At 37.7% G+C, this 24,097-nt stretch overlaps 1 protein-coding gene and 1 pseudogene across 1 annotated transcript; one reads left to right on the forward strand and one right to left on the reverse strand.

The window, feature by feature from the left end:
- Positions 1 to 1,043: 1,043 nt before the first annotated feature.
- Positions 1,044 to 2,303, reverse strand: LOC101516615 (ubiquitin-conjugating enzyme E2 E3-like). The gene has a single exon (XM_036497857.2). The coding sequence runs from the start codon at positions 2,147 to 2,149 to the stop codon at positions 1,580 to 1,582; it is 570 nt and encodes a 189-aa protein (XP_036353750.2). The 5' UTR covers positions 2,150 to 2,303; the 3' UTR covers positions 1,044 to 1,579.
- A 76-nt stretch (positions 2,304 to 2,379) lies between these two features.
- Positions 2,380 to 24,097, forward strand: part of LOC118760486 (putative elongation factor 1-alpha-like 3) — a 46,690-nt pseudogene continuing 24,972 nt past the window's right edge.

Genomic DNA, 24,097 nt, shown 5'->3' on the forward strand with positions numbered 1-24,097 from the left:
AGATAAAATAAGATTGATTATTTTTTAAAGATGCTTATTCAGTGTTATAACTGAAAGAAAGGCAGAGTGATAGAGAGTCATACATGAACACACATGCAAACACACATGCACACAGGGGAGGGGAGGGGAGAGAGAGAGTGGAGAAAGAGAAAGGATGATTCCATCTGCTGATTCACTCACCTAAAATAAGATAAAGGGCCAGATTTGGGCTAGGTGGAAGCCAGGAGACAAGAGCTTCATCCATCCTTCCAACATGAGTGGCTGGGACTCAAGCACTTCAGCTATCTTTTGCTGATTTTCCAGGCATATCAACAGGGAACTGAATCTTAGCAATTACATTTAATTTTTTTGTTGTTCTTTTATGGCCAAGAATGTTGCAATCAGCTTAGATTACAAGTAAGGTTTTTCAAAGATTCTGCACTTATTTTAAAATAAGGAACTGTTTTGCCATTTTATTTCAATGTGAAAATTAATTTTATGAAACATTAGACAACCACAACAAGTTCACAATTATTATTATTGAGTTCTGGCATTTATCAAATGCTAAGATAATCACATAATATTCATATGTCTTTGTGTTTATAGAAATTTCAACCCCTAACATAACAGCATTGGAGACTAACATAACAGCATTTTAGGCAGGGCCTTTTGTGAGCAATTAAATCATGGAAGCAGTACCTTCATCAATGCAACCCCAGAAAGTCTTCTCGTCCCTCACATCTTCTTTCATATAAAGATGCAGTATGAAAATGGCAGTCTATGAAAGAGCAAACCAGGTTCTCATCATACACTGAATCTACCAGCTTCTAGAACTATGTGATATAATCTTTTTGTTATTATCCACAAGCTAGTCTGAAGTGTTCTATTATAGAAAATCAAATGCAATAAGTCAACATAATTGTTTGAAATCTTTTTCAAGAATTCACAGAAAACTGGAAAATAAACCATATTAATATCACCTGCTTAAAAACAAATTTTTGAAATTTTTGGAAGATATATTGTTCATGTTAAAGAACTCTGTAAGATATCATTTTTTTTATGCCTTCAGGAGCATGTTTATTGTGTTGGAGATGATACATCAGGTGCTCTCTGAGCTACAAAGGGTCAAAGGAAATCCTCTCATTACAAACGGACAAAGGTCAAAGGTAAAACATTTTTTTCACAACAGCATGAACCACATACTCAGAAATAGATCTGGGTTTAATACAAATGACATAATTTCTAGTCATCTACAGCTACTTTTTATAACTTCATACAGATAATGTATTAGGCTAAAATGTACTATAATATTTGGTAGACTTCAGGACCAATATCCTTAGTACATCACAAAATACATTTTGATATCCCAAAAAAGCAAGACTTGCAAGTAGGCGTTTTAAACATAACTAATCTACAGCTACAAAGTTCTACTCTTGGTAGCATTTACCTTTTTGGGGAGTATCCCAGTCTCCAAGGATAAAAGCAGAGAGTAGAATCAGTATAACATATACACAGAAGTCCGTATCGTAAAGGCTATAAAGATTTGCAGCGCAGTGAGAGGATGCCTTCCGCTCCTTCACACTGCATACAAATATGTCAATTATGTGGCGTATCTCTTGGTCCACTGTCTGGCTATCCTGTCATGTTCTGCTCTGTTGGGCAAATACTGAGTGGCTATGCTTCCAACCAGAGGATCCGCAGGGTTGCAGTCTGTCAAAAGGAAACAAATAGACAGCAAAACCTTTGACATAGTCAAAGTAGGACTCCAGTTGTCCTTAAGGATGTCCAAACAGATGACGCCCTGACTGTTGATGTTGCAGTGATAGATTCTGGTTCGGAAAGTAACCTTTGGCGGTTTAAATGGATAATCTGATGAAAATGTGATATCCAGGAAAAACACACCACCTTCATATACAGAACCTGGTGAACCAAGTATAGTCGATCTCCACTCATAAATGTTATCTCCTTTAGGCCCAGCACTTTTAGCACTAGTGGATAACTTAGCAGTGGTTTTGCTGGAGAGTTTGGTGTTCTTCTGCTGGGTGGCAGAAGGTTTTCTTTCTTCTTGCTCCTCGGGCTCTGGGGCGGCTGGGTCTTGCTGGTCCGCATCAGAACTGCCACTGCTGGTGCTGGGGCTCTCATCGTCGGACCTCTGCCTATCACTGGACATTTTGGTGAAGTGACCTCTTGGAAAACTTCTGCAAAGCTCCCAATGCCACCGAGGTCCCTTGCTCAATTTTTACATCACTGACCGACATTTTGTCCAAAAGAACAAGGAGGAGGAGGAGGAGGGGAAAAAAAAAAGACAGAAAAGAGCCCAGAGGCAACAAACAAACAAAGCCTCAAGAAGTGCAACAAATTTCAGCCCCCCGCCAAGGCGAGCCGTGGCCAAGGGCGGCCATGCAGCTCCGCAGCCCTTTGTGGGGAGGGCCGCGAGGGGGCTGTGGGCAGCGCTCGCTGCGCTGGGCGCCAAGTGATGCGAGAGGCCCGGCCGGCCCCGCCGTGGCTCGCGGACCCCAGCGGACCCCGGCGGACCCCGGCCGCGGCCGCGCAGGTGCTCAGCGCGAATCTGTAAGATACCATTTTATAAAATTTGTGTCTATGTTGCCAATGCCTTTCAAGATACCTGTTAATACACTACTGTCTTCTTTATAGGGGTTTTCCCTGCAACTTTTTCTGGCCTTAGTATCAAGACTATTTATGGATTTTCCTAAACCAAAGAAGGATGTGTGGAGTCGGAGAAAAAAAAGACATGAACTACTATAACTCAATGCTCATAATGGACAACTCAGAAATCTACCTTCTTTATTTATACAGAAATCATCACAAACCTTTGTGCAAACATCTAATTGTTTCAATTTTACTTCATGGTTAAAAAAGTAATTACCAAGATAATGTCAAAAAAACTTTACAATCATTTTACTTAAAAGAAACTTTCTCAGGAAGCCATTACTCATGAGATCTGCAGTTACCTGGATGAGACCAGGAAACTCCATGGTAGGCAGCACGTGTAGTTACATAGTGTCAGTGGTATATTTATAAACAAAATCAATTTTCACTAAAGTTAAACTAATACTTTAAAATCAAGAATACAAAATTAAAAAGAAAGCTTATAAATGAAAGGAATTTCTAAAGGTACATATCATAGATTCTTATTAAATCTTATAATCAATCATACACTAACTACCATCATCTTTACCTAGTACTAAATCAATTGTTTTGTAATATTATTTTGGATATTTTGTTAAAGGGCAGTGGGAAGGATCAGGGGTCCTTAAACTTTCTATGAATGAAGGGCCTGCACAAGAAAGTTATTTTTATCTTTTCAAGCTATTTTCTTTCCCCAAATGTAAGTGCTAATATAAGGCAGACGTTTCAAAACATTTTCCTCTAACAGCTCATAATGTTTCTCTCCCTTTTAAAAGGTGCCCCATATTTTTTCTGCTTTACCTGATGCGAAGCCAAAATGACTGTGTCACTCCATGTGTTCTAGCAGTTTTAGGCTAACAGTAAATAAACCCTTTGTTCCTCCATAATTGTTATTTGTTTCTAAGATATTATCAAGCCATTTCTTTTAAGGAGAACATTTTGCATTCTTGGCTAAGTTCCAGGACAAAGGTGAACACTTAATAAGACATTTTGGAACAATGTGGGCTCAACTGTACTATTGTATGCTTTTAGCCATGTCTCTTTGTCTTAAGTTGCTAGAGAGCCTTTTACCATAAGTTATGTTTGATAAAATTGGTTTCAGCATTATACCAGTTACAGAGACCTTTTCACATTTGCAGATAAAAAACAACACCCTCAAGAGAATTCCAAGAAATATCAAAGAAGTAATTGAGTGTCCATACAATGGATGAGCTTTTGATCCATGAGTCAGAAGTGAGGTGATTAGAAAGACATTTGGCCAGGCCTTGCTATGCAGCCAAAAACTCCTCATAATCTTGCCAACAGGGAATCTGTACTTCTTACACCTTTACACCATTTTCCCCAACTGCATGGCTTCCCACACTTTCCCAGAGATTTTAGACAATTGTTTTGCCTATTTTCATGAGTTTCAATCATTGTAAGACTGATAATTTTACTTCTTGCTCTATTTTATTATCTTGTCGATGACTGCCTTCATTATTGGCAAAAACTAAGAAGTATATATGCCAGCTGCTTATTTGACAGCTTTTGTTAAGTATTTAAAGCATGCCCAAATTCACACTATCCAATGAACTTCTGATCTGTGACTCTGCAACCCATATACATGATCCTTCTTCTCAATCCTTTGCACTGCCATGGGAGTACATTTAAAGTATATATGGGGTTTTCCTTAACAACCTCTCACTTTCCTCATCCTGCTTCTATATTTTATCATCAAGTTTTACAGAATTTACATCCTAACTATATCTGATAATCCTGCTTTTATGCATTCCCAACTGTAGAATGTTTTCAAATTATCATATTCTCCAACTTGGACTACTCATGTATTATTCCTCCAGCTGATGTAACTGAATCTACTCTTTTTCAGATATATTTTGTACTCTACATCCAATAACAGTGTTAAAAATTGCAAATTTTGTTGTCACTCAGTTGCTGGAAATCTTCCAAGGAATTCTCAATTTGCTTAGAAATATACAAAATAAAAACCCTTGATATACAGATAGTATTTGATGGATCCTTTACCTCTCTTTGCACAACTCTATCTTTTAATGTACTTGCAATGTCCAGAAACTACGAAGTGAATCTGGAACTCTCATTTGGGTGGTGTGAACCCAAATATGTGAGCTATTATCTGACATTTCCAAGATTGTGTGTAAATGGGAAGCTGGAAAGAAGACTGAAGTTGGGACTGAAACTCAAATGCTACAAATTTCAGGCCATTGGTATTCCAAGTGGTGGTTTATCTACCACACCAAACTTCTGTCTTAATCCTACTCCATTTACTTGACATTACTCATTAAGACGTTTCTTGACTTTCCTAACTACAATAGACATATTTTTATATGATTTAATATCAACATGTACTTTCCATCTACCGCATTTAACACTGTGCACATCACTTTCATTTTGGTGATTATTTGATTACTGTTTCTGCACCCAAATAATTGCTAAACATAATGAAACTAAAAACAATAACAATGCTTTGCCCATTATTGCGCACTCAGTTACTGTGTCAATGCCTGGCAAATTGCAAGACCTCGGTAAATAGAGAATTAGTAAATAGAAAGAACACGGAGGAGGGAAAATTGTGTGTTCATGTGGGTGTGTGTGTGCGTAAGCAGAGATAGTTTTTGGTTTTGTATTTTTTTTCTGAGACTTATTTACTATTGATTGGCCCTATCCTGAGATCTTTATGTTAACTCATTAGACATAGGCAGAGAGTCACGTGTTATTTCCAGAACAATGCTGTCCAGTAGAATATTCTGCAACTGATACATATATAGAGAGACCTTTGATATGTAGACAGGAATGGGTGAATTATGTGACACTATGCTCCCATAGCCAAGGAACTCACTGTTCACAAATAGTCTGAGGTAGAGATTTAGAACCATCATTGCTTCTTCTCCCTTCATTTCAGATGAGTAGTAAGACATCTTTAACAGCATGCAACTCCTTCCAGTACATTCTCAGGTACTGGAATTCCTTAGCCTCCCAAACCTTGAGGGGGAAAAAAAAGTTCTGTCTTTTCCTGCACTACAACACGGATAAGGTACAAACTACATGTTGGAAAAAATGGTCAGTTATAATAATATCCAGGATTTGGACTTGCTCTGTTGTAGAGTAGGGGAATGATCTGAGGTTTTCTATGTTCAAGCACAGAAAACTCGAACTATGACCAACATTCCATGGTAGATCTGGGTTTTCAGACAAATATTTCTACCATAATCCCCAAAATTTTGGCAATTCCTTATGCTTAGAGGTGAAAAACTGCTTTCCTGAGGTTTCCTCACCACCTCCTGGATCCCAGGCTTGTTCTCATTATCCAGACCCTTGTTCTCAGTATTCATAGATAATACTTGTAACTGTCAATCTCAATTTAACTCCTCCAGGAGTTTCCCAGAGGGGCCAGTGGCCCTACCCATGTCCAAGTTCCATTTTCCTTGCAGGATCTTAAATTAAGGGAAATTTCGGGAAATTTTCAGGTGACTTTGACAAATATGTTATGTTCAGAATTTGTCTCAGGTCTTTAATCTCAGCAAAAATAATGTAATGTTACGCCTAAAATGGACCTTAATAAGGACTAGAAAATAAATTTTCAAAGCTACATAAGCTTTGAGTTTCAATTTTAACTGGTAATCACATCTTCTTTGGATCAGAGAGACCAAGGACTGGTAAACCCTTAAGGAAAGCGGGTTATTCTTCAGGAAAAGGTTTATCCTAAATGGAAACCAATTGATCTTATATACGAATGGAAATGAAAGCATTTCACTGCTTGAGTCTTACAGGGATTGAGGAGAACTAGAATCAGTTATCTATGATAGACCAGGACAACAAGAATTATCCTTCAGTCTTTCAAAACAGGCTGAGACAAGTCAGTCTAACATAGCTCCATCTCTCCAAATTTCGTAAAGGGGTTTATAGTATCACAGGATAAGTTCATTATTCAGTGTCAAATATCAAAAAAAAAAAAGCTTCAAAAATAGGCTAGTGGATCTCAGAGTACATTAGAAAATCTTTTAAAGATTACTTGCATATTTTATAATCAGGACCAGAATGAAACCAATAACAGAAAAGAAATAACAAAGAAAATATTTTACAGCTTTCAGAGTGCGTATATGATTATACCAAACTGAGTCCTCCAATCCCTTCCACGCCTTATACACCAGATGTCTCTGAGATGTTATGGCTGGGTGTTAGGACATTGCCAGAGTGAGCTCATACCTGTTGCTAGAGATAGAACCCTGGTTCTGTCCTATTGCAATGGATAACCATGGGATGCTGAGTCCTTCCCGAGTTTAAGGCCATAAAGGGTCAAACACCACCGCCCACCCACCACCAACATTATATAGTACAACAGGTATGATGGGGCCCAGGGCTTGTCCTAAGGCTCTTACAACCTAGAACAACAGAACTCAAGAACCTAGGGTGATTTTAACAGTAGAAGGGAGGGGAACAAACTTCTTCCTAAATACTGTAGTTATTTCCTTTGTCTTTCTCCCCAATACAGGGCTCCATTCTTCCCTAAGTATGACTATGTGTGATATTTCTGGAAAAGCCCTCATCAGATATTTTACTCAGCCCTTGAACTGTAGTTGGGAATTTATTTTTCTTTTATTTTTACAAATCTTCCTGATCACACATGAAAGATCAACTCCACTCTTATGAAGAGATTTCCCAGCCAGGTGGTAACCACTGTCCTCATGAATACATGGCAATCCATATATTTTACCCTTATTACAACAGATGTTAAGCCAGAAATTTGGGCAACTCAATAAAAGATTGGTCAAATTCTATGAACTCAATCAGCCTGGATTCATCTTAAGAATCCTTCCTCTTTTCCACCATTCAGACTTGACAGAGATTACAAGGCAATACCAAAAACTTAAAAAGTCACAGGAATTTACAAAAATTATGCAATAGACCCTGAAACACTTCAATCCTTGAAATCCAAAAACCAAATGGAAAATGGAGGCTGGTAGAGGATTGCTGTTTTGTCAACAATGCTGTAATTTCTATACACCCTTTAATCCAAATCCTTACAATTTGTTTTCTCAAATCCTGGAAGGCACTAGATAGTTTACAGCTTTAAATTTAAAGGATGACTTTTTTTGGGAATACCCACACACACTGACATTTAGTATTTGTTATTAAGGGCCCCTCAACTCAGCCCACTGAGTTGACATGTAGTGTGTTACTACAAAGATTTGAAGACAGTCCTCACCTTAGAGATTACCCATCCATCAGCCATTGTCCTAAAATATACCAATGATATCTTACTCTGTGCTAAAATAGAAGAGAGTTTCCAGAAGAATACTTAGGTTCTTCTCCACTTTCTAGTAGAAAATGCTTCAAAATATAAAAATGCAAAACCTGATTATGTCAGTCTTCCATGAAGTTTTTAGGCTTCATCATATCTCAAAGAACATGGGCACTAAAAAAGATAGGACAAGCCATGGATCACCTTTCCACTTCTACAAACCTTAAAGAGATTAGAGGCTTCCTGGGTATTTCAGGGTATTGCTAACAGTAGAATCCTGGGCATAGAAAATTAGCTCTGCCTTTCTACCAAGTGATGAAAGACATCTAGACATCATGCCACATATTTTTCCATGGGACTCAGAAGCTCAACAGGCATTTATCCTACTTATATAGGTCTTATTCAAGGTCCCAGGTTTGAGCCTCCCAATGAGTGAAATCTTAACTCTCTATATAACAAAAATAAAAGGGATGGCTTTTGGAATATTGACCCAACAAAAGGAGATAGGTGCACAGGAATAAGATATCTTAATAAAGAACTTGATCTGGTGCCAAAGGAGTGGCCAATCTTCCTCCGTGTCATGGCAGCAATTGCCATGAGTAAGCTTGAGGCAAGATCTAATGGTATAAATTCTCCATGATGTTGCAATAGTGCTAGGCTCAGAACAATGCCTCTACTTAGAACTCACTTATGAACAAACTAGACATTACCCCTAGAGTGCCCTGAAATCCATTTTAAAATTTGTTCATCTCTTAGCCCTACTACTTCCCTTTCAGAAGAAATAGAAAGGCCTGACCATGACTGCAAACAGGTGGTTTAGCAGATGTACACTGCCAGAGAGGACAACCCAAAAAGGATTCTTTTCACAGGAGGGAGCTCCTTTATACAAGGCAGGATATACAATTGTTACTTCAACAGAAATTGTTGAGAGTTTTCTCCCAAAGGCACAAGTTCCCAGCTAGCAGAACTGATAGCTCTGACAAGGGCCCTTGAAATAAGAAGCCAAAGAGCTAATATACACACTGGTTTAAATATGTCTTTCTAGTTATTCATTTTTCTGGGTGAAAGAGATTTTCTTACTGAAAATGTATCTTACATCGAATATCCTCAGGAGGTAGGTCAGCATCATCAACAATATTTCTCCCTTATAAGATGGCAGTTATTCATTGTAAAGGATATTAAAAGAGAACAAATGAGGTAGTGGAGAGAAATCACTCAACAAACTTCATAGCCAAATAGGCAACTGAAAACAAAAACAAAAACAAAAAAAACCTTCATTTCTGCCCCTAGAGTCTCCCTTAATTTGGGAAAACCCTCATCAGTGAATTACTACGATACTACTCAAAGGAAATTAAATGGATTTGTTCCCAAGACAACAGCCTCCAACCTAATGAATGGCTCTAATTAATGGAATAAAGGCTCCATCTCCCACATGCAGCCAATGAAAAATACTTAAAACTCTCCATCAGACCTTCCACGTGGGCGGGGGCAATACTAGAATAGGTCCAAGGATTTTTCCCATAAAAGGGCCTACTGACAATTATAAAACAGTTTATAGGAGTCTATGAGGTCTGCCTCTGAAATAATCCTTAAAAATCAAAACCCTCCCTACTATTCTAGAAATACAAAGAAAAAGATGATATCTGGAAAAGAATGTCAAGTAGAAATCGCCCATGTCAGAAAAATTCAATACTTTGTGGCACTGTTATTAATTGCACAATAGCCTTCTCTTACAAGATTGAAAAAGCAAAAAGTAGTGCAAGTACCAATTTGAGAAGCAATCTCTTTGAAGACGACCCCCATGCAGAGTTTCTCTAAAAACCACTAAATTGTCTGTGCCCAGCATAGTATCCTAGTGGCTAAACCCTAAAGTTGCATTCACTGGGATTACATATGGATGCTGATTTGTGTCCCAGCTGCAGCACTTCCCTTCAAGCTCCCTGCTTGTGGCCTGGGAAAGCAGTAGAGAATGGCCAAAAGTCTTGGGAACCTGCACTCTAGTGGGAGACCCGGAAGAAGCTCCTGGCTCATGGTTTCAAATCAGCTCAGCTTAGGCTGTTACAGCCACTTGGGGAGTGAATCAGCAGATGGAAGATCTTCCTCTCTGTTTCTTCTTCTCTTTGTAAATCTGATTTTCTAATAAAAATAAAATAAATCTTTAAGCAAAAATGAAAACAAAACCAAAAATCCTGTAAGTTGTCCCAGGAATTTCACTTCACTTGGACTTGTCTTCTGATCTGAGCATTGCTGTATGTAAGAAACATCTTATCTAAATAAGGCTACTTATTAAATAGGATGATGACATAAAATCAAGATAATATATCAGTGCATTTAAGTTTGGAGATGCTATGAAATGTGGGGGAAATGTGCCCCTTTGTTTCAATCACATATTGAAATATTTCATGTAATACATCTTTACCCAGAGTACTGAAATGAAACACTATAATAGCAGCACCCTATGTCAAAAGAGAAACAGAATTGGGTCACCTGATATGGGAACATTGAGTTCCTCAGAACTAAATAACCCAAAATGTACTGGCCAGAATATAAAACTAAACACTTATTATGAAGGAGTGCTGAATTGTACCAACACCTGCCAATGTTTGATCAGACACTTCAACTACACCCTCCTGATTTGCCAGAACACCAGAATCATTCATGCCCAGAGTATTTGCAACTCCTCCATTTATGCCTCAATCCAGGCAACATTATCTTTTGAGCAAAGTTTTCAGAACAAAGTTTGCTCATAAAATTTTGTCCTTCATGCTCAGAGAACAAGAGAAAAGAGGTCCACTGAAAAACAAGTTCCAAGTTCAATGATGATGATATGTGAAAGCCTTTCCATGCAACTTTTCCAACAACTATAGATCTTTCAGGATACCTGGTTGTGGAAAAGTTATGGGGAAATGTAGGGGTGCCTTTCTCATCAGAACCATAGCTTTCTTTTTGTGTGGAATAAGATACTATTTAATTCTGTCTTTCAGGTGGATGGGCTCCTGAACAAAAGTAGTAGTTGTTCCCAAATTGAAGTACCTAAGCACAAAAGATTTGACTTCTTCTGGACAGATACTATATCTTAGATCCTTTATAGAGTCATCCCTGTGGCTGCATATCCAACTTGTGCAAATTGGAAATATCCTAGTATGTTTTGGGACATGCCTGTGGCAACTTTGACTTATAAAGACCTGGAGTAGGACACTCCTTTTAAAGAGTCCTCTATTTGTTTGCCAGTTTCACTATCTTTAAAAGAATTGTTTTAAATCTTTCATGGTTCAACAGTGATGAAGGTTACAATGAATTGAACTGATGCTCAAAAAATCTCAATTAATAGGCTTCAATAGTCTTGCAAAAGCTTCAGGCCTAAAATATCCTCACAGACAAGCAAAACAGAATATATTTAATATTAAATGAAATACACTACTTTTGTATTAACATCTATTATCCTGTAGAAGAAAGCCTACAGGTTTAAAAAAATATGAGGCTCATAGTTGACATAGAAATACACGTTAACTCAGCTTCTAGTTGGCTGCAGTTCCTCTGGTCCTATGTAGGGCTAGCAGATATACAGAGGTAAACCTTTTTCCTTCCTGGCTCCTCTTCACATTGTAATCACACTGCTTATATATTGGCCCCTTATACTCAAACTTGTTTTAAGGCTTTCCTCCTATTGTCTAGAGACTATCAAAATCCAAATGGTGCTGTAGATGGAACTTTGATTGTATACTTTGTTGGTAACCCCTGGGGAGGCTTATGGAGTAGAAAGCCTACTGCTATCTTCCACATTATCCCTCTACAGCTCAAAATCATCAGAGTGCTTGTCACCCCTTCTCCTGAGGGAAGTTAGGATTATATCTTTAGAGGCAAATTGGTAGAGAGACCAGCCCCCATCTAGGTAAGACAAGGATGGGGTGGGGGCCTACTCCCATCAATTTGGAGAAGGGTGTTCACAGGACTGAGGGAAATCAATTGATTTGCTTCCATGACTGAAGACTTAATTTTCACTCAATCACCACAATAAAGAACCTACCAAAAGTCATTGCTTAATGCCTCATTTGTGTTGGCCTCGAAGGCCGATCACAAGCACCTCCCCCTAAGAGCCTTTAACATTCCCTACAAAATCCCTCTAAGGTTAACTATTCTTCAGAACTCTTCTCTCTTCATTCGCGAACTTTCTCTTGCTTCTGTAGAATTTCAATTATTTATTAATCATTATTTTTTTAAAGATTTTATTATTATTGGAAAGCCAGATATACAGAGAGGAGGAGAGACAGAGAGCAAGATCTTCCATCCGATGTTTTCACTCCCCAAGTAAGCCGCAACGGCCGGTATGCGCCGATCCGATGCCAGGAGCCAGGAACCTCTTCCAGGTCTCCCACGCAGGTGCAGGGTCCCAAAGGTTTGGGCCGTCCTCAACTGCTTTCCCAGGCCACAAGCAGGGAGCTGGATGGGAAGTGGAGCTGCCGGGATTAGAACCGGCACCCATATGGGATCCCGGGGCTTTCAAGGCGAGGACTTTAGCCGTTAGGCCACGCCGCTGGGCCCTAATCATTATTTTTTAAAAAAATTTATTTATTTTTATTACAAAGTCAGACATATAGAGAGGAGGAGAAACAGAGAGGAAGATCTTCTGTTTGATGATTCACTCCCCAAGTGACCGCAACGGCCGGTGCTGCGCCAATCTGAAGCCGGGATCCAGGAACCTCTTCTGGGTTTCCCACACAGGTGCAGGGTCCCAAGGCTTTGGGCCGTCCTCCACTGCTTTCCCAGGCCTCAAGCAAGGAGCTGGATGGGAAGTGGAGCTGCAGGGATTAGAACCGGCTCCATATGGGATCCCGGCACGTTCAAGGTGAGGACTTTAGCCACTAGACCACACCGCCGGGCCCATATTCATCATTATTTTTTAAGGATTGATTTTACTTGAATGTCAAAGTTACAGAAAGAAGACAAGAAAGAGAATTTCTATCTTCTGGTTTACTCCCAAAATGGTAGCAGCAGCCAGAACTGGGCTGATCTGAAATAAGGATCCAGGAGCATCTTCCAGGTCTCCGACATGGGTACAGGGGACCAAGGACATAAATCCACCTTTTCCTGCTTTCACAGATAAGAAACATGGAACTTGGTCAGAAATGGAACAGCCTGGACTTGAACTGGGGCCCATATGGGATGTTGGTGCTGCAGGTAAAAGATTAGCCTGCTAGGCCACTGCACTGGCCCTACTTCAATAGATTTTGCCTCTTTGCTTGCTCTTCCTTGTCTAGGCTCTCCATTCTTTTTGGTCATAAGGTATAAATCTAAGCAATTAGAACCAAATCGTTCTGTAACATTTAGAGGAAGAAATCCAGTTGCAACATTTTTAATACTTTGTCTGACGGAAAATCTACAACACAATGTTGAGACTCTTATATCCTTTTCTATCGAGTAGCCACCATCCACATTTGAACAGTTAAGATACAGTTATTGCTGCTGAAGGAACTGAATTCTTAGTTTGAATTATTTCATATTTAAATAATCTTATGATTTTTGTGTACTATTTTGGAAAAAGCTATTACAGACTCTTATTTAATTTTTGACAGAATAAAGACTTGGTCTCACCTAAACATTTGAAAATGTTTAGCCAGCAAATTTCTTCTGTTTTCATGGAAAGCATGCATATTTATAAGGAAGTCAACATTTCTATTTGTGTTGGATAATATGAAATGTGTACAAAAATTTTTCTACTTTCAGTGTCTCTCTTTAGCACTTATCATAGTGCACATTAATTTTGTATACAGTTTCTAAGTATACAGATAAGATCTAGCATCATTCTGTCAAAACTTGTTTCCTAACAAGGAATTTCTGTAGAGAGTATCGGACAAATGATAATTAACAGATTTGGAACAGAGACTGGGTTTGAGTAGGCAGTGGTGACAGCAATATTTCATAAGTACAGAAATCCAATATTAGGTCAAGTTGCCAAAGGAAATTAGAGAAGGACAAGATAAACTAAGTTTGATATGGCAGAAAAAGACCAAATTTTCAAAGCAGAAAAAGGACAGAGCAGCAGCTGAAGCAGCAACTCATGCTGAAACAGAGACTTGGTAGAGCAAATAAAGCAATGGGATAGGTCAGAGGTGGACACTAAGGTTGACAAATCAGAGTTAGTCATGTGTTACAAAGCTGATTCATTGCAATGAAAATTAAGGGAGTTTTAAGAGTAGAACCTAATATGGTTAGTACTTACCAAGGTCGGCACTTTAGCCTAAGACATAATTGTCCCTGAGAGGTGAAGGCTTCACAAAGGCTTGCAAGCTAGAGCCATTCCGTTAATTAGGTAGCAACCAAGCCCCCTGATTAACTCTTCTAAGTGGTGGCCTCTCTGGCTTGAGAAGTTCAAGTGCTTTTTGTGAACTTGGGTTTAGTTAGACAGTAATTCCACTTTCCCTGAATATTTTTAAACATAAGAAAAGGAAAACTAATATTGAACTCCTGCTACCTGTCAGAAGCAGTAGCAGGAAACAGATAGCCAGATAGCAGTTTATAAGTAATCTGGTAATTGTATTAATAATTACCATTATTGATAACACTCCACACGTAAGAAACTGAAGGAGACTAGGTAAATTATTCATGTTAGTGGAGCTAGCTTCAAGTGAAACCAGGTTGAAGACTTATCTTTATTACCAGGCTTTTAAAGTGTGTTTTTATATGTTTCTAAGAGTTTTCCCAGTAAGTGAAGCTAAAACCTGTTCTGAGCAGTTCAGTGTTGAACACAAACTCTGTAGGTTTTTAAAGACTGCTATTATTTTCAGAGGATCACTTTTAAAATGCATGTTACCTGGAAGGTTATTAATTAATCTACCCAATACATAGTAATTTAAGTGTTATTTTTTATCAGAGAAAATATGAGCACAGAAACTCAGGGCATTAGACTGAAGAGCAGCCTGAAGCAACAGAGGATATAAATGAAGCAATTAGGAAACTATGAGGGCAAACAAATAAGAACATTGATGACAGTGTTTTGAAATGAATGCATAAGTTGTATGAGACCAGATTCCCTTACACATGATCTTTCTTGTACTGTTTGATACTTGCTTTTTGTCCAGGAGAATTTTCCAGTTACAGTGCCTCAATGGTGGCAGTCTTGATTAATTTACAATAGCTGATGAGTTCTGATTAGATTTTATATTTAGCTGTACAGACATATATACATATATAGTTTCATACATAATTCTATATGTATGTGTAGAATGCCTAGTGGTTGTATCATGTAATTGCAAAAGACTTCTCTGAATGACAGCTTTCAGTATCCACTAAGCCATATTTAACGGATAGCAGAGCTGTAGTTCAGTCTTTGATCACTATTAACAAAAACCAAAGTTGGGCCCAGAAGCTTGACGTGCAAGCTGCATTATTCTCACAGGGGTTTCACAATTTCTTTTATTCTTAGGCTGTTTTCTAGCAAAAGGGTCATTTTGAAATCCATATGATATTATTTAAAATGTTGTGCTGAAACCATAGCTAACTAAAATCGACTGTAGATTTAATCTTGGGCAATAATTTCCCCAGTCCCAGTGGGATTTTGCATTTGTCACTGTCATTAAAGACTTATTTTGTTCAAATCCATGAAAAGTGGTATTGTTGTACTGATTGTAAAGATTTGTTCCTGGAGCTGGAAGAAAGATCTAATAAGGTTGTTTTTCACGGTGTTATACTGAGAGCTGCTTTGGTTGGAGCAATCGCTGTGTAATTCTTGTTTCGAAGCTTATATTTACTACCCTTGAGTAGTTGGGGATCAATGACACTAAAAAATGCATTTTGTCTTACATGTGCTTTAAAACATTTCAGTGAAAACCATTTAGACAATCACGTTACAAGCATGTCTAGATCTTATGATTCATGGAATGGAGAATGGTTTGGCAAACATTTTATTTTTCATTATTATTTTAAACATGTTTATTATAAAGATATTTTAAAGCAGAGGAAAATGCACACTTCAAAAATAACTCTGTATATTATTAGGGCTGCCAGAATTGGGATTAAGGTTGGATCTGATTTGTTAATTTTATTGATGAAGATAATGGAAAACAAACGTAGGTTACATAAGAGAAAAAGTTAAAAGCTGTATGATATGTATATCTAATATTTTGTCCATGTTTTTGATATAAATATGAAGTTGAAATTTACATTTAGACCCAAATGACAGGAATGATTCCTGTCCAAATGTACATAAATACTTTCCAAAGTCCTATACCTAGTTTTGTTTACCTATTTACAACTTAATAATGTTTTAAAATACTTCAAAATTGCACAAACATCAGGCTCTACCAAATCTATACCTTTCTCTGATCTCAAACATTTCCAAACACCCTCAGACTGTGAGGATAAGAGCAGTTATATTCTCTGTTGATATACAGAGCTTAAAGGAAAGAAATAATAGGTATCTATGGGGATAGGAATTAAACGCACCACCTCTATGTGTTGTGTTTCCAAAAGTGATTTCCCATATACATTTAGAAGTATAGGAAGGATTGTCACCTACGGGACCCTAAGTATAGATTGTAAAAACTTCATCCCCTATCCCTAAAACAATAGATTGAAAGTGAACTTATTGTCTTAACGTAGTAATCTAAAGAATTCCTCTGCCAAAAATCATTATTTCTATGTGCTTCAGCCATGAATGGCTGACGATGAAATTATCTACTGCAAAGGAAACTGCTGAGCCAATAAACTAAGAAAAACAACAGTATAATGATGCTATAACACATTTTTCCAGATCCTACCACGAAAAGAGAAAGTATATGTAACAAATAGAATTTGCCCTGGAGGAAATAAAAGCTTTACAAAACAAAAATTTCTGTGTTACTTTGGAGAAGTTTAAACATTTCTTGCAGTTGGGAGAATCAAGATGGAAGAATTAAGGTAAGGACAGGTTTAAACAGATAGAGAAACAATAGCCAGTGTGAAGCAGAGAGGGAACATTTCAGGAAACAGTAGAAGACAGAACAACAGCAGAGGGGTACCTGGAGACTAACAGACACAGGAAAGCAGCAGACACAACGGTGTGGTGTTGCAGTGACCAAAACCCCAGCAGCGTTCAGCAAGTGGCAGCATGAACTGCTGCGGCAACCAGAACTTCACCAGCACCAAGGTGGGGAGGGACATTCACCGGGAGCTCAGGAGGTGAACCTAGACAAATGAGTGCTCCTCCTGCTGCTCTGTTTTATTTGACAAGGAGCAGAAACAGAGCAGCAGGTTCCAGATGCACAGTGCAGGAACAGGGTGAATTTCACAGCCCAATTCGCCCCTTGGAGCCAAATAGGGCACCATTTTGTAAGGAGGCAAAGGCTATAGGGACAAAACTGTGTCTACACTGAGGCGGGAGTGAACTCATTTCTGGCTCAGTGAACTGCAACAATGTGGCATCCTACAGGTTCTACCCAAGACAGGTCCAGGTAGACCCGAGACATGACAGCCAGCAGATTAAGAATGCTAGTAGTGGCACATCAGGTGTTGTACTGTAGGAAGAGTGACATGTGAACGTGCTGAGCTGTGGGCTAACTCACTTTCAGTGAGATCATGACCAGAAGCAGAGTGGTGGAGTCCTAGAAGATGTGCATGGAAGCAGCGTGGATTCTACTGTCCAACACTCCAACAGTGCCACATGCTGTACCATTTTATGTTTGGTGGCAAAACCCGGTCTGGGGTGGGACTCACTTCTGGCTCAAAGTTTTGCACTGTTTACACCCGGAAAACAATATGGACTTGGCATCACAAGGGTTGTGTCAAAAAGAAGTCCAGGTTGCCCAAAGATATAATTGTCAACAGAATCCAGGAGGAAAAAGAAGAAAAAAAATGTAGTGGTGTCAATGAAAGTACTGTGGTCTAGTTTATACTCACAGCTGGTGTCTTTCTAATCTTGAATACTGTTGGAAACAGGAGCAGGATAAAGGCTGAGCAGAAAGCAGTGTGGCCACAACATGGGATCATAGAGGGCAGAGAGTGGTGACCCAGGAGCTCTATCTCTGAAGGTTGTGGCAAAAGCATAACATGGGTTTTGAGGACAGAAAGTCTTTGGAGGGATTGTGCAAGTGATGCAAAATGGAAAATTGGGCACTGAAGAGGGTCAATAAAAGTAGCCTGAAGATCTGTGTATTGCACAACTTAAAAGTCAGCTCCAAGAAACAGAATCTACAAAGCAGAGTCGCAATGGTCCAGGGCAAAAGAAATGGCATAGACACAATAAATAAGGTAACTGACATCTCCACAAAGGAGCAAAAGACTGTATCAACCTCAGAGTTAATGGAAATTGAGGAAATACTGGATAAAGAATTTTAAAAATCATTGTAAAGCTTCTTAAAACAATGAGAAGCATATAAAATACTTCAAGTGATTTAAGGAATATGTTACATAGAAAATAGTAACATTGATACAAAATCAAATTGAATTATTAGAGATGAGAAATACATTACAGCAAGTCAGAAATTCACTGGGAAGCCTCAAAAATAGAATGAGTAAGGCAGAAGACAAAATCACAATTGGAAGACACCTCTTATAATAATTCTGAAACAGTCAAAATTTGGAACTTAGATAAACTAAGAAAAGCAGCTAGCAATTGAGGTACACTGTCAAAATACCATCAAAAGAGTTATGGAAATTCCAATCGGGGGAGAAAGAGAAGCTGGATTCAAATATGTATTCAGTAAAAAGATAACTAAGAACTTCCCTAACATTGAGACAGAATAGGGAAACAAAATACAAGAGGGAAAAAGAACACCCAATGAGAGTTGAGCAAAAGTGATCCTCACCATAACATACCCTAATCAGGCTCTTTTCATTCAAACATAAAGATACTTAAATACGCACATGAGAAAAGTCAACTTGTAGAGGAACCCCAACCAGACTCCAAGCTGACCTCTCAGAAGAAACCATACAGGATAAAAGAGAATGGAGTGATGTTTTTCAGATCCTAAAAAAAAAAAAAAGAAAGAAAGAAAAAGAAAAAAAGTCAGCCCAGAACAACACGACCAGCAAAGTTTTCCTTTGTGTTTGATAATGAAAGAAAATACTTCTGAACTAAACAAAAGTTGAAAGAATTTACCTGTACTAGACCTGTCCTACATAGTTACTTTAAGATGTGTTTCAGACAGAGAAAGAAATACTACCTACCCAACCCAGAGGTAAGTGTGGACATCTCAAAGACAATATAAGGAAACTTAAATAAACACAATGCCAATAAGAAAGAGCATTTTTTCTCAGAAAAATAAAAAAATGATACAAAAATTCATGTGATAACACAAGTGACCATGAATAGCTGAAGTTATCCTGAAGAATAAAAATGAAGCTGGAGGAATGACAATTCCAGGTCTCAAGATGTAATCCACAGCAGCTCTAATCAAAAGACTAATACAAGTAGAGAAACAGACAAAATCAACAGAACAGTGTAGAAACCCCAGAATTGAGTACGCTTACATACAGCCAACTAACCCTCGACAAGGAAAAAGCCTGGTCTCTTCAATAAATGCTATGGATCAACTAAATATTGGTCTGCAGAAGATAGACACAAGACATCAAGCTCTCATGTTATACAAAACTCAGGTCTAAATGTATCAAAGGCATAACTATGCAACCATAAACCATCAAACTACTACAGAAAAACATAGGACCCATTCTACAAGATATTGGCAAAGACTTCTTACAAAAATCAGCAAAAGCATAGACAAAGTCAAAATGAACAAAAGGGAGTACATCAAACTAAAGCTTCTGCATAGCAAAGGAAACAATGAAAAAAGTGAAGAAATCACCAACAGAAATTGAGAAAATCTTTGCACGTTAAACAGCAGATAGGGGACGAATATTCAAGATGTTCAAAGAGCTTCACAAACTCAACACCAACAAAGCAAGCAACCCTGTAAAGAAATGGGCAAAGGGAATCAGCAGGAATTTTTCAAATGAACAAATTCAAATGGCTAATACACAACTGTAGAAATGTCCAGGCTCTCTAGGCATCATGGGGATTAAAAAAAAAAAAAAAAGAAAGAAAGAAAAAATAAAACACCCACATTGACTTTCCACCTAACTCCACTGAGATCAACCTACATTCATAACTCTACTAACAATGCCTGATAGCATGGATGTAAGAAGGGAGATACACTACTCGATTGGTGATGGGAGTACAGGCTAGTGCAGCTGCTATGGAAGTCAGTATAGAGAATGCTGAGGTCTGATCTCGGAAGCTAAGCAGGGTCAGGCCTGGTTAGTACTTGGATGGGAGACTGCCAAGACAACTAAAAATTGATCTACCATTTGAAACAGCTACCCCAGCCCTGGGGATATGTCCAAATGAAGTGAAATCTGCATATCGGAAATTGACCTGAAACTCTATATTTATAGCAGCATGATCCACAATAGCAAAGTCATGGAAACAATCAAGATGCCCATCAACACAGGAATGGATAAAGAAACCATGGTGCATCTACACCCAGCATACTACTCAACTATGAAACAGATGAAATACCATTTGCAACAAAATGTTCCTAACTGGAGACCATTATGCTAAGTGAAATAAACCATTCCCAAAGGGTCAAATATCATATGTTCTTTCTGATATAAGGCAACATTCATGAAAAATGCAAAACAAGTAGATATATATGTGAAAAAGCATATTCTCTTAGATGAACTATAAAATAGAGACTAGCCTACCTGGAATTAAAGATACATTGTAGTATGTGTCTCTACTCCTGAATAAAAGGATGACTTCCAATAAAACTTTTAAATACACCTGCACAATAGCACACTAACTGCCCCCCCATTGCCAATACCTACAATGCCATGATTCACTTAAACAGCACAATGTTGGACCTGTGATTGTTGCTGAAGGACTATACTATTGTAAAAATATGAAGAAAAAATGATGATTGGGGATGGAGAGGGATGAAGGGGAAGAGGGGATGGAATCTCTAAACCTACAAAACCATATCACCAAAAATTATATTAACAACTAAAAGTGTGTTCTTTTTGAAGGCCACATACCAGCCTGTCTGATTTTCAATTCTGGCGCTACTCACATTTGCAAATTTCCACTAATGTGCAACTTGAATTGCAGCTTTTTGTTTTGTCACGTGCTAGAGTTCTTGCCATGCACATGAGAGACAATTTGAGTTCCAGGCTCTTGGCTTCAATTTGGCCCAATCCTGCCTCAGTTGTTCCAGACTTTTGGGGAATATCCTAGAATATGAGAGCTCTCTGTTAATCTATTTCTCTGCCTTCTACTCAACACATTATTTTTTGAAAAAAAAAAAAGAAATGGCATACATAACATATTTCATTGAGTAAACTGTTCTCTTCAGTGAAGCTTAAGAATAGCTAAATCATTTACCAGGTCATTCCAGTTTACTTCACTAACTCAGGCATTAGGATTTGAATATACTACTAACATATATACTGGTTATTGCAGGTAAGTGAAGATGAGATTTTGGAGTTCCAATGCTATTCTGAATTCTTAGTTTAATTTATTTCTTTATTGTTAGAATTGGAAAAAAATTCTCAGTGATTTTCCTTAACATGAACTGTGACAAGTGTCAAAAATTTAACTGATTTACCTGTCAGATTTCACTTTTAACTTTGTACACTCTTATTTTTAAAGAAAATTGTGCTTTGAGGAAAGAATCATAGCTGGAAGATGGCAAATGACTGGGTAAAGTTCAAGAGAAAAGGGTGAAATTTTGGACCAATGGGAAATGAAAGTTCAACTGAAAATGAGGACTTATAAGAAAGAAAAAAGAACTAGTGTCAGATAAGGGCAATCACTAGAAGATTGAAATAAAAATGGATTCAAAAATGAGATATTTAAAGATATTTTCACTAGCTTTGACCAAAGCATATTATAATTATAGTATTTAGCAATGAAATTTGATTTTAGTTTCTTCTTTATACCAATCTAAAAGAATGTACAATTAAGTATTTTTGTGATGATCAGTCATTGTCTCAATTTGAGTGGAACATGACCTTCTCAGGTTACCTTTCTGAATGTGTCACTGGGAATCTATCTGGATGAAGTTAGTATTTCTATCCGCGACCTTCATAGACTGAGTTCACCAACATGAATGATTTGCTGGGTCCTCCAGTGTGTAAACAGAAGATCATGGAAATTCTCAACTTTTTACAATGTGTGATTCCCCACTGCAACAAACCTAGAACTAAAGCTGTCTTTAAAGATTGGCTCTAGGTATGCATTTGTAAACATTTGGCATTCAATATGAATAGTTATGATACCATTAGGGACATCAGCATCTGATATGAGAGCCTGGATTTAGTATCTGAGATCTGAGCTCTCATTCTAATTTTCGCTAAAATAGACCCTGAGGGGAATAAGATGGTAGATCAGTTTCCTACCCCACCCCAGTCTTGGCAGAATTTAAAGGAGTAAACCAGTAATTTGGGAGATCTCTTTTTCTCTCTTTCTCTGTCTACCTCTCAATGGAATAAAGAACAATTGGTCCTGTATTAAAAATGTGTGTTTTTGCTTGTCTGTAGCACTTTAAAAATACAGCATAGCAACTCTGTATGTATCATTACAATGTATTAGGTATTATAAATAATCTGGACATTAAAGTGCAATGATTACATATAAATAGTTCGATATCTATGTTGGCACCTGCAAGGGGATCCTGGAGAAAATATCGGTGGGCAACTGCAAAGTTTCTGGAAAACTCTCAATAACATAATAAGAAATTTTTGTTTTCTTCATTATTCTTTTACTATAACACACTTTGAAAGTGAACAATAAAAGTAAGACCAAAAATTATTTGCAGTGGCCACCATAATTTCATTGTAAAATTTCTTTGAATTTTGTTAGACTGGAGGTAGAATTTTTTGCAAAAATGGTAATGCATACCAAATAAGATGGCCTTGTTTGGGCTGAGATGAATAGTAATAGATTGAAACTGGTCAATTGAATATATTGCTTCTGCCTAATATATGCTGATCAGTTACCAGAAGTTGGCCATCTGTAAAAACAAAATGAACTATATATGTATTATACACACACACACACACACATATATATATATATCCTCTGAGAAATGTTATATTGGAAGCATTGATGAGAGAAATAAGATTAAGAATAAGAATTTTTAAAGCAGCAGTTGACATTAGCTGATCCGTGGGTGCTTCACCAATTCATGTTAGCTTCACTTAGCTTATCTATACACTTGTAAATGTCTCATCTAATGAAACTTTACATTACATCGTTTTGTTGGCTGTGGCACCAATGTTAGCTACAATTTCTAACATTTCTTCTATAAAAGAACACTTCAGAAAATTCATGAAGAATGAAACTAAAAAATAAGACTGATTTTGACGTATAATTTGAAAACTCATTTGCTCAAGTACATATTATAAAACATTCACAGAGGGCCCAGAATGGTGATTTAGTGCCTAAAAGTCTTCGCCTTGCATGCACTGGGATACCATATGGGAGCCTGTTTATGTCCCAGTTCTTCCATGTCCATTGAAGCCTGTACCTGGGAAAGCAGTGGAGGATGGCCCAAAGCCTTGGAACACTGCACCCATGTGGAACCCCTGGAAGAAGCTCCTGGCTCCAGGCTTTGGATCAGCTCAGCTCTGAACATTGCAGCCACTTGAGGAGTGAACCAGTGGATGGAAAGTCTTTCTGTTTCTCCTTCTCTCTGTAAAATCTGACTTTCCAATGAAAATAAATAAATCTTAAAAAAAAGATAAGGCTAGGGAAGCTGTTGTTGACAATGTTTCTTGGACAGGCAAACAGAAATTAAACATATCACTTGGTTGTTATAGATGAGATAGGAAATACTCAGAAAATTATACATTGTGTCAATAATTATAAAGCAAGCAAATCTGATGATGATATGGAATAACAAATGAGGTTCTTATTATTTTTATTGTTAATATGAATAGGTTTCCTGCATTTTATGAATACAACTCTAAGGATATAAGATAAGAAGAATATAAGATTACTCCCGTCCCTCACTCCTCCTTCTTTCTTTTTTTTTTTTCTCATATAATTTTGGCTATAGCATAGTTTCAACTTATTTTAAAATCACAACCTTGATGCTCAACTAAATAGTGTCCAACAAATGTTAAGTAGAAAGATTATATTTTCCTATAGGAAGATAGAAAAGGGATATAAACAACAACAAAAACCAGATAATAACAAATGGTCTTTTTGGGAAGTGACATTTGTGTTTACATTTCAGCGGT

This window comes from Ochotona princeps, chromosome X (genome assembly GCF_030435755.1).
Source record: "Ochotona princeps isolate mOchPri1 chromosome X, mOchPri1.hap1, whole genome shotgun sequence".
Classification (NCBI taxonomy): domain Eukaryota; kingdom Metazoa; phylum Chordata; class Mammalia; order Lagomorpha; family Ochotonidae; genus Ochotona; species Ochotona princeps.